Consider the following 12525-nt stretch of genomic DNA (forward strand, 5'->3'; position numbering starts at 1 on the left):
ATCATCAAATTATTGAGAAATAAACGTTTATATATATAGAAACCGATACATTTTATGACATCAATTTTCCTTCCATTTCCCTGTCAGAATATTCCCGAAGCCTATCTTCCCGCTCCCGTCTTCCCATTTTCTCCTACTGGCCAAAGTGTCCTCGGCACCCCGACGATGTCTTCGGTTCACGACGAAGACCTGCTTCAAATTTTACCCGAAGATTGTTTCTGGCTCGGCGCCGCTCCCGGTCAATTCGCAGGCCACTGCCAGAGCATCGAAAACGCCACGGTATTTGTTATCGATCGTATATTTTATAAAGTTTAAAAAAAATTTCGATCAGAAATCTTTTTATTTTGTTGAAAAGGTTGTGGGGGGGGGGGGGGGGGGGGAACAAGTTTGTTCATCGTTGTACGGGAATAAGTATACCTGTACGTAAAAGCGGACGATCGAAGTGAAACTGCGGTGAAAATTTGCAAAAGAACCAAATGTGGAGAAAACACGAATGCTATTTCACTCGAGGAAAACGTTGTTTCATAAGTTTTTTTTAAACAAGGAAACGTTTCTTTTGTTTATACATATTTATTGAATTCAACGCATGTTTACTTATTTTTTTATTAATTCGTATTTAAAAATTTCAACAGAATTACGCCGCGTTTTTGGACTATTCCCACCGGCTGACGATGAGTCAGGAATGGCTGCATCCCGGATCGACGGCTCAGGATTTTCAAGCGGCGTTTATCGAGCAGCCGAGTCTTTTTCACGAAAGTAGCAGCACGCTGCTTGGCCACGAGCATTTATCATACGGCGGCTACTTGTGCCCGAGTTACGATCAGCAGAATCGTCAAACACCGATCAGCAACGGCGGTATTACCGATGAAAATTTCAACGAATTTATCGAGGCGGACAAAGATGTTGCAAATTCGAAACAACCGGTGGTAATAAAGCAGAACGACAGAATCTGCGTGATGCTCGAGGCTAATCAGATACAATTGGAAAAAGATATTATGTGACGATTTTTAACGAGTAAGATTATTAATATTATTATTATTATTATTATTGTAGTTGTTATTGTTATTGTTGTTTTTATTATTATTATTACTATTATTCATTTGTATCCGATTCATTGAATTATTTTCTACGTTTACTTTATTGGAGATGAGGTATCACGTCAATGCCGCGAAAGGTTGTTTCGCTTATCTCATTATTACACCAATTTCTGCGATCTTAATTGTGCACGCATTGTTATTATTTTATTATAGATACTTCAATGTTAATAAGATATTTCAATATTTGCAATCAATTGCAAACATCTCAAATTGTAAAAGTAGAACTTAATATCTCGACAGGGGTTAAAATTTTCATTGATACGGCACTGTAATTTTGAGTACGTGAATTATGCGAAGGATTTTTTTTTTCAAAAGATTAAATAATTGTTTCAATCATTTTCTCATTTATTTAGCCTTTATAATGAAGAACCAGAAACTTTCACTTAAAATCGAACAAACAAATATACTTCAATTACGATATGTTGATTACATTGAATTTTTCAATTTACGAAAGACAAAAATTATATGCATTACGGAATTGGAATGATATTTACATTACATAAAATCGAATTCATTACGAAGGATAAATAAATGAGAAAGTAATTGAAACAATTATTGAATCTATTGGAAAAAAAAATGCTAAGTATAATTCATGCAACCAAAATTCCAGTGCCGTATCAAGGAAAGATTTAACCCCGGTCGATATATCGCGTTCCTATTACACAATCATTACTGCCGTCGATATATCGTTAGTTAAATATTACAATCGTATAACATAATACGGTGAATATTATATATTTAATTAAAATTACCTACGACTTTGACAAATAGATATATAAAAAATAAACGTAAAAATTTCGCGGCATGATAAATAATATATTTATCTACGTGCATAACTTTGTCGGTAAAAATATGAATAATAAAATGACGATCGAGCGAAGCGTAGAATATATTCAATTCACGGCTGCCGTGTCGCAGGTCAGGTTTTTCGAAAAATCTGTAAAAACGTGTTCACCGGAAGCAGGTAAGACGCGATTGGAGCAGAAAAGGGCGGGTTAAAAGTCCGGCGAAGACCGCAGGGCGGTTATGATTATTACAGCTTCCATTATATCGTGTCTCATACTTTGACGGCAAACAAGTGGCGGTGAGCCTCAAATGTAATAAAATGAAACATGAAGAAATGAAAGGAGGAACGGAAGGGCGAGAGGTAAAAAAAAAGTCAGGTAAAATCCAGCTACGCCACCGCCCACGCGCTCTTATCCAAGGGTTGACCCGGAGGGCCGACGTTCTTTGCTGCCGCAGGTGTGTTGTAAAATGTTAAAGCGCCACTAAACAATAAAGATTGATTGACCCAAGAATTTTTACAACACTCGATCCCACGATTCGTGTATTATACACGCTCACGGCTACCATTGCACGCACGGATTTTAACGCAGATTCGTTTTTCGATACGAAATTTATCGTAATTTACATACGATTTCACCTATTAGTTATACATTACGAGTTGTAATGTTTTTAAAAATACAGACAATCCAGGGAATCGAGAAGGAAGGGTTATACGTAACATTAGGTGTTAAAATCTGCATTCGTATGATAAAAAACAGTCTGACACAAGAACTACGTATAGTTGTACTTACAGAAGTATATTTAAGCCAAGGACTTGGTTTCCACACTCATACCTAAATATTGTATACCGAGGTGTGTTTTATCTCTTCGATTTCGTTTTTTTTTTTTTTTTTTTTTTAATTATTATTCTTCTTCTTTCCTCTTCTTCACGATCTTCGGTACACAAAATTCGGCAAACGGTAAGGCTATAAGCCTTGTATCGAGCCGTATAGACAGTTTGGAAATTCTTGTGAATTAGTTGGGCAAACTTTGCAGGAGCAAAGTATATAAGAAGAAACGAACTTGAGGCAGATCGCAAACAAACGATCAAACGAACTCCTCAAATATCGGAGCCTGCGATTCTATACCTGCCAAGGTGGGTATAAAATTACCTTTCTATATATGTGTATATTTATATGTATTTACGTGTATATACACGTATATTATACGTGTTGTAATAATTCGTAGGCCTCCGCCATGCAGCAACACTCGCGCAAACACTGTAACCCCGTGCCGTGCACTTTGTTGATTTTTGTAATTTGTCTGCAGGAGAAGACCGGATCCTTTCGTTGCGACCGTTACATGTCCGTCCATCTATCCGTCTAATTCGGACTCTTCGTTAATGTGGGATATATTAGAGCCGCGAGGTCGCAGTGTCTTAATAAGAATTACAGGTATTGCGGTGAAATAATTTTAAACACGATACACTGAGAGAAATTTCATTTTTTCGATCGTGGTAAAAAATGAAAGGAACTAAAAACTTCTCACTCTTGCGAGTAAAGTATTGGATGTATGTATTTTAGGGTAGCTCATTCTATAACTTTACTTTTCGTCAAGGTGCCACTCGAATAACTTGTGACAAATATTGGATGAAAACAATTGTCGTAAGACTTGGAGGAGGTGGGAAAATATCTAGAGGTCGCTACCAATTATCGTAATATTTTTTATTCACATTTATGTGCACACCTTTAAGGACTTATATTGTGGTTTATATTTTTCGTATCGCGGTCCAATTAATTATTGTTTGTAAAAATTAGTACTGAAAACGAAATTGGAACATCAAAGTGATGCGATACTTTTATTTCGATAACAAAAATTGCTATCCAAATTTCTCCGAGACGATTAATCTTTCGGATAAAAGACGAGAATGGCCAATTGCGGAATTGTTGGGCGCAGTTTGCTGTTGATTGGTGAGCGATTAATTGGACCACTGTACGAAAAACGTAAACTAATATGCTGTACACATGAAAATAAGTTAATAATATTTCAATAATTGGTACCGACCTCTAAATATTTTCCTACCGCTTCCAGGTCTTACGACAATTTTATTTATTTTTTTTCAATATCTGTTACAAATTTTTCGAGTACCACTATAAATAGAAAAAAAGGTAAAAATTGAGCCACCCTAATATATTTATTCATTTCATGACAGAGAAAGAGGCGCGAATAATTCATAAGATATAATTCGAAATAAATGTAATAGTTGGATTTGAATTAACGGTGTTTTTTCGCCGAGTTTAAATCACCCTCAACTCGTGCAGATCGGCCACTGTGTAATATTCGTTTTTCGAATACCAAGCTTTCGTAGAGAAAAGCGAATCTTGTCTACTTACAAAAATGAAAATAATCACGATTTTGTAAATCCAATGTATTTTATATCTAAGACCGTTGGCAAAATTGAATTCTTCTCAAATCAAACCATGTCACCTATTCTTTTTTTTAATACTATTTTGATTGGATTTGTAAAAAAGACAACCGTATATAGATTAGCTAAAGTAATTGCTCTGCAAATGGAAACGGATAATTAACTCGTTGGGAATAATTGAAATTGGCTTCTTAAAATATATCGCGATATAATCAATCAACCGGAATTGCGTTTATACATGAAAATTTTAAAAACATGACTTTTATCGTTTTCCTTCATAGCTATAATGGATTTAATATGTGCGTTTCTTTGACTACGATATTGGGGACAAAAATACCTTTCTATAAATGTTGTGCATCAGGTGCGTACCTGCTTTTCAATTTCTCAAACAATTTAAACCTCAAAAGAACATTCAACATTCAAAAGAAACCCAATCTATGGTGAACCGGACGATTTATACAGTATTACATAATCATTATCGAACAGGAGAAAAGTATTAAAAATTCTATTCAATTTAAGTAATCAATTGGAAAAAGGAACAACATTGTATTACGTAAAAAATTGAGATATTTCATTAGTGTATTGCTCAACCAGGTATGCAACAGGGTTGCAAATTTTTTAATCAAAAAGTAATGCATTAACCATTACTTTTTCATTGAAAAATTTGCAACCCTGGTATGCAAAGAAGTCCTTTGCAATTCGAGCCGTGGCAATTACGTCCGGCAAATATTATAACAATATGAAAATGATGAAGTAAATTGCGAATAAAATGAAAAAAAAAAAAAAATAACCGAATTCCGTTACCGTTGATCCTGCAAGGATTTCGCGTTCTACATGTGGGGCAGAAGACTTCTTCTCACTTCGTGCAGCATCCTAACGGTGAACCGTATAACAATAACGGCGACACAAGATGAGTTTCGATTTATATTAGCTGCGAGCCGTTGTCGAAAGTGGACGAGTTTGTAATCCGGCGTTGTAAGTTTTTCCCTGAAGAAACAGAAGTCCTTGGTAATAATTACCAGCGTCCGAAGCAAGACGATCGTCATCGGCACCGACATATCGCACACCTACGCGTCGTACATTCTCTGTATAAAAGTTCGCGGGCCAAATCTTGTAACAAGAAAAAGTCACCCGTAAGCTCCGCCTCCTCGGGGATGAGCCGGACAACTTCGGTAGCTCGAATCCCAAGGGCGAAAGCGGACGGCCACGACGTTTGTCATGACACCGTGTAGTAACTGAGCTCGATCGCAGGCGAGCCGCTGGCAAGAGGCAAACACGTAACCGGGGGCGTCGACTTCGGCCGAGTCGAAGGAGTCGGGAGCCGGTTACCTGGAGGCGAACTGACCCGGAGCCAACCAATCGGCTACGAGGTGAACGGCGACGAGGTGTGACAAGGACGCGTCGAACCGTCACCTTGGCCAATGGGAGCCGCGAACGTTGGGAAAAAGACCCTGGTAGGAACCGGAAAAACGGTACCGCAACGCGGAGGGCTCGCTGACGGTTACGAGGGGTGGTGGTGGGGCTGGAAAGAGGGAGCGGTCAGCCATCGCGGCCTTCTAATCGACGCTAATTAGACCGTCGGAGGCGTGGGGGTAGAACGAGGGACGGACGGAAGGACCGGAGGTGAGCCGCGGCAAGAGGGAACCGCATACCCGAGTCTTGCGGCCGCAGCCTCCAGGTTCGCCGAGTAGTGTGAAATATCGCAGTAAAGTGTGACAACGAGGTGTTCACCCACTCGAGGTGTACCCGAGCTACGTCGGCTGCTACGGGCCACCGTAATAATTACTTTGTTTAGTCAAGTGTTAGTGAGCTCGAGCCGGTGATTAAATCGCCTCTAATTGATAAATTCATCAGAAACCTGGAACCAGCTCTCGCCCCCGAAGGCGCGCATATATATTATATATACATATACATATATACATATATACGCAGACGCACAGACACACGCATATATATATATATATATATACATATATATATATAAGCAAATTAATGTCAATGATGCACTCCGCCGGGCTGCAGGAGCACCAACGCGGCACCAGCAACGTCCCAGGTCCGTCATCCTCGTCGGCAGCCCCCGACAGTCCGCCGAGGTCTTCCTGCTGCGAAAGGGACCGCGACAATCATCTCGTAGATGAGAACAGGAACGATACTCCCGGTCCCGCAAATTCCGCCGGTCAGAGCCTGTCCCTCACCCTCGAGGACAGGGAACTGTGGACCAGGTTTCAGTGCATCACCAACGAGATGATCGTCACCAAGAACGGAAGGTGCGTTCGTTACGCGATCGCGATGCCTTTGGTAGAACTACGGTGTTTTCGTTCTGAAATATCGTGACGAGTTCTCTATGACTTCGCATGTTGTCTGCTTGTTGTGTTTGGAAGTGTTATGAAATTGACGGTTCTTCTTTTTTTTGTTTCGTGAGAAAGGAAATTACGACAGTCATGGTTATATCCAAATCTTTGTATGCTTTTTTTACGGCATATTTCAGTGGTGGTTTTATACGCTTCTTGAAGAAGTTTGGTCTACGGAATAAAAGCAGTGACGTTAACGCTGGGTCAGGCCTCGTGGACCTCATTTCGGTCCGTTTATAATCCAAGATTCTTGATATTTTTACAGAAACGATTAAATTATCTCTCGGCAACTCGATTGTTGTTCGCTTTTTTTCTGCTCGTTGACTGTTCGGAAAATCAGCCTTGGTTTGTTCAAATTCGAATTTATTCACCTTCGCGTGATGAAAACTCGTTTGCTTCTGAGTTCTAGTTGGATAGTCTGAAAATTGACATCTCGGAGGTTTTTTCCTGAATAATCCTTGTTCCATGCGGCTATAACCATCGATTGCTGATAACCGATTCATCAAGTGTCAATAATACTTATCCTCACTGTAATCCGAAGAATTTGTAGATATTTCAGAAAACAATCAGTGCCAACGCGTAGATCGTGAATATAAATTTCTTAGTCTCCGTCGATTAAATTTATTCACCTCATCGCATTTCTCATTCGATGTATGAAAAAATCTAAAAATTCATACATCATTGACCACACTAACCGATCGTGAAGTGCAACATATTACGTGGAATATCCAAGCAGCTTCGCAGTACAAGTTTTTTGGGAAGTTTTAGTGATGTTATTTATTCCAGGCGGATGTTTCCTGTGGTCAAAGTCATCGCCAGAGGATTGGAGCCGGCGGCCATGTACACTTTGCTTCTGGAGTTCGTGCAAGTCGATCCTCACAGGTAAATACGGACTAATCGCGGTAAATCCGGTTTCTTGTCATTATTCGGTACTATGCGAGAGGTGTGCAGAACGTGTAACGGGCAATTCTGTACCGGTTAATTCCTCCGAAGGATGACTTCGACAATAATCGTTCTCCAGTTTACGCCGCAGAAATGTCAGCGGTACGATAAGCTACATATATACATCTTTGAAATAGTTTGTCGAAGTTAACTGTGAAGAAGCGTAATACTTTTAACGTCGTATTTCACTCCGGCACTCGGCTGACGGGTTTTACAGCTTGTCGATTGACACGTTACTACAATATGATTCCTGAGGACGAGATAACCCGTAGTAAAATATCAGGTTCCTCGCGACGAAAGCTTTTACAACGCCGCGCATATGAGGAGGCAATAAATCGAATATAGGTGAGGGTTTTGGATCCACAGATTATTACGCGTTAGAAAAAGTGTTGGAACCTTCAAAGAAGATGATACGCACTTCTCGAATTAGGGTAACGCAAAACTTGTTAAGATGTAAATGTATAAACTTTTTTTTGTCCAAACTGATCGCGGGAGAGCTGCTAGAAAAAGAGTTTTAGGCTTGGTCGGTACACCTAATGCACTTTGAGAATTTGAAACAAATAGTGCGAGTCAAGCTACATTGAGAACGAGGCGTTAATTAGGCTGATAGTTTGCCGGCTAAATTGGTGAAGAGATCGGACTTGTATTTTTCAATTTTATATTAGACTGTAAACCTTCTGGTTTTTGAATTACCGCTACTGCGAGGCAAGAGTGCAATCGCGAGTCGTAAACACGGGCGTTGATATGCTACGTGTTACATCGTCTATTTATGTTTAACTATGTCGAACAGAAAGCAACGGCGAAAGTTTAGGGCACAATATTTTCATTTCATAGCTCACAGCTAGTCATTGCAGGAACAAAAATTACGTGGTAACGAAACCGCGCAATGTAGGAGGGAAAAAATAGGAGAATTTTAATGTCACGTGACCGCGACATGAGCTACCGGCAATGTTTGATCAACGTAATGAGATTCCACCTTGCAATTTGCTCCTACGATATTTGTATGGGCGAGATGTTTTCTTTGTTCGCGGTGTGTCGTAATTTTTAAATTGAGAGAGAGAAAGAGGGAGACAAAAAAGGATAATCAGCAATTTCCGATTCTTATTGAAATATTAAATAAATTTTTGTGTTCGGACACGGAGGAAATACCGATGTTTAGGTGCCGTTTGGGAGTTTCGTAACATGACGGTTCACGACAGAGCGTTTCACAATATTCCGCAGTTACCAACGCTAAAGAAGTTTCGCTTCGAAAGAAAAAAAGGGACGAATCTTGCGTTAGTCAAAGACTGCGTTAAAGGAACACGGTTAATCCCAGTTAGGTCCTGTAAATATTGAGAGTTTGACGAAAATTACAATGCAGGTGGAAATACGTGAACGGGGAATGGGTGCCAGGTGGAAAAGCGGAAGTGGCTCCACCGAACCCGATCTACATCCACCCGGAGAGTCCGAATTTCGGTGCACACTGGATGAAGGAGGCCGTGTCCTTCGCGAAGGTCAAACTGACGAACAAGTCTAACGGAAACGGACAGATAATGCTGAACTCGTTGCACAAATACGAACCCAGGGTGCACCTCGTGAGAGTTGGTGCCGAGGAGCAGAGAACGGTAGGGTTTCGCTATTGCGGCGTTAAATTCCTCAGCAGTGGTAAATTTACTTCAGCGAATCGGGAAACTCATCTATTTTTCCACCTATCGCAGGTCCTTACCTACAGATTTCCCGAGACGCAATTCATCGCGGTGACGGCCTATCAAAACGAGGAAGTAACTAGTCTCAAAATAAAGTACAACCCCTTCGCGAAGGCCTTTTTGGACGCGAAAGAGAGACCCAGCGATACTCAATCATATCCGCAATGTAAGTGGCCTGCTAATTACGTGTGTATTAATTATGTATATTCGAATACATTTACCAATAATTGCCAACTGTGATAATACCTAATCAGCCTCGTTGCCTGTTCGCGACTTTGTGTAAATGTGGGTACACTGAGAGAAATTTTTAGTTCCGGTTACCGCTCAGTCCTTAACTATTTTCATTTTTTACCACAATCGAAAAATATAGTTCTACGTAGAGAATGAAAATTAGTTTTCCAGCTGTTGCCGGAAAGTCTAGTATCCGTTACTATTCTTTATCATTACAACAATAACAGACGTTAAGGCCTTGTTTAACTAAAAAAGTAGAGTAAACCGAACGAACTGATTTTGCGTTGTAATAACCAAAAAAGGATCGACGATAGCGCAAAATGGTTACGCGTACCTCGTTTTTCGTAATTCCAACGATATTCAAACAGTTTTTTTTAACGATACCTGTTTTACTGAATTTTTCTAGTTAATGTAACAAATGAAATTTTTCTCAGTGTACCAGCGACAGCAATCGATGTTTCGATGATCAGGTTTGGTTCACATTGCGGCTGAAATATTTTCCGAGCTTTGAACCGAACCGATGACGTGTTCTTTTCCTGCAGTTGGATTTATTCTAAATATTACTTGACGTTGTAGACACTGGTACTTGGTTCCTACCACAGCCGACTATGAGCTACGAATACAACCCTGCGTCAGCCCTTGCCGTCGCCCAAAGTCAACCACAAGGCGGCTCGACCAGTCTGCCCACCTCCATTTCGGTAAATCATAAAAACGCCTGTAGACCCGGACCTTACACGCTCAGGCCGAAGTACATTCAGGACGGTGAGTCAAATAAACTCCCCATCACTCCATCTTCATTGCACAGACACACGTGTTTACGATGTTGATTATTCGAGTCAGTATAATATTTTTTTATAACCGAATATGGTGGTCCTATACACGAAATGAATTCAGTCGGTACAATTATTACTCGCCTCGAATGGTCTTCAAATTTCAGCTAAATGAGACGAACGATATCTAAATCACTTGAAATCACACGATAGCGGTGAAGAAATCACGCGGCAAACGTTGAAATTTATAAAAATTGTTGTAAGTCTTGCTTACGGTAAACGCCGAATTGTTTCAATTCGTTAAAATTCTATCGATTTCTAGTTTATCGTTTACTTTCGTTGACTTTCGGTTTACCAATTGATTTCGAATACTATCTTCCAGCATTTTCGGTCATTCCCACCGCTGTCCAATAATTTTTTGTGATTCTACCATAACCAATCCGGAAAGCAGCGAAAATCGCCCGGACGGCTAGTACATAATTTAAAATCGGGCGTAACAATGAAAATCAATGTCGATGACTTGAAATCATTCGTTTCTTCTCGACTGAGACCAACCGCATAGAGATCTGAAAAATAACAATCGCGACCCGAACATTTGAAGCGCTTTCTAGCCGTCCCTTATCTATTCAAGTCCCTGAACAACAAAGCAACCATATAAAGAGGTTTTACGACTTCTCAGAGCAACACGTCGATCCCTACGGACCGGCGCTGCTGCATTCGACGACGTACGTCGGCTGGGCGCCTCGAAGTCCCGAAGCGCTGGCCGCGGGTACTTTGCAGGATTGGCCGCCAGCCTCGCCGTCGCCGTCATCCTCGGCGTCATCGCCGTACGCGCACTCCGGTTCGGCTCCAGCGACGACGACGACTTCCTGCACGGTCTACGTGCCATCGGCACCCTGCAGCACGGCGACACACGGCCAGACGCACTGCGGCGATTCGTCAGGGTGGCTGCACCCCTCGGCGTCCCCGAGCGACCAGATGCAGCAGCCGTATCTGAACCTGAACCTGCATCTGCACCACCAGATATCCCCGTATCCCCCGGGCGGTCCGAGCCTCCATCAGCCGCTGAACGGACCCGCCGAACCGGACGAGTATCACCCGGAGTACCACCACCATCCCGGGCAGTCGCTGCATCCCCATCAGCACCACCACCCCCAGCTGCATCTTCAACATCCCCAAGGTACGCCCTCGCCGAATTCGGTCGCCGAGTACGAGGCGCCGAAGGAGATGCAGAGTGTCCAGGGGTACCCGGAGCAGGGAAACCCAGAGGAGGACGTGGCTAGCGAGGCTGGCCGGAGGTTTTCCTCGGTCGTCGATCACCATCATCGGCAACACCATCAGCAGCAGCAACAGCAGCAGCAGCAGCAGCAGCAGCAGCAACAGCAGCAAAGGCAACAGGACGCATCGGCTGCCGAACATCAGTCGAACTGGTCACCGCTGACACCTCCGCCTGCGCCACAGACTACCGCTATTTGACCGGGGCGAGGTAATCCACCTGCATTACGGTGAATTGAGAAGTGGAAGGGTGAAAAACATGGGCAACGTACATAACGAGTGAATTTCGTAGGCTGAATTATCGATTTTCGTTACCTTGCCGATGCTAAAGGTATGATCATATTATTCTTGCTGTATTTTGCCTGGCGTCGGGTAGCGGTAGTAAAATATTTCTGCGCTGGATAAGATCGTGCAGCCGAAACAAAATCACAGGTGAACCAACGGCGGCCATTTTGATTTCACGACACCTATGAATTCTACAGGTATCGTGGACACGTTATTTTCAACGAATTGAGGAACACGTTTCTCACGATCAGTTAAGGATGTATTGGCTATACATTCTCAACCAAAAGTTAGTCTCGTCGACAATATTGAATACTTTATGATAAAATAAAAATCGGAAAAAAATCAACCACTATAATAACGATAAGAAAATTAAATTTGAATAATAATAATGCCAAAAAGTTATCGATAAATTGTCTAAATAAAACATTGTTTAACAAATTTTTGGGGAATGTTTTTTTGTCATGTGAAATGAATTTGTTGATTTTTCTGAATGCGCATGATTATTTAAAGAATTTTTGCATTGTTTTGAAATTATCGTTAGCGAAAATTTAAAATTTTGAACGATGGAGGAAAAATCGTGAATTTTAGATACGCTTTTCGTAAAAACGTTGTACATTAAAATTAAGAAGTTTCCGGTGCATTGTACGAATAGTATCGTAAAGATAGCCTTTACGAATGTTCGAAAACGGAAATTTCAAA

General features: G+C 41.2%; 1 protein-coding gene across 1 annotated transcript; it reads left to right on the forward strand.

The window, feature by feature from the left end:
• The first annotated feature begins 6288 nt into the window (after positions 1-6288).
• LOC124187909 (T-box transcription factor T) lies at positions 6289-12363 on the forward strand. Its single transcript, XM_046580090.1, has 6 exons — positions 6289-6554; positions 7425-7520; positions 8941-9184; positions 9278-9431; positions 10073-10258; positions 10946-12363. Exons 1-6 carry the CDS (start codon positions 6289-6291, stop codon positions 11740-11742), a joined length of 1743 nt encoding a protein of 580 aa, XP_046436046.1. The 3' UTR covers positions 11743-12363.
• Positions 12364-12525: the final 162 nt, after the last annotated feature.

Source organism: Neodiprion fabricii, chromosome 1 (genome assembly GCF_021155785.1).
Source record: "Neodiprion fabricii isolate iyNeoFabr1 chromosome 1, iyNeoFabr1.1, whole genome shotgun sequence".
Lineage (NCBI taxonomy): Eukaryota > Metazoa > Arthropoda > Insecta > Hymenoptera > Diprionidae > Neodiprion > Neodiprion fabricii.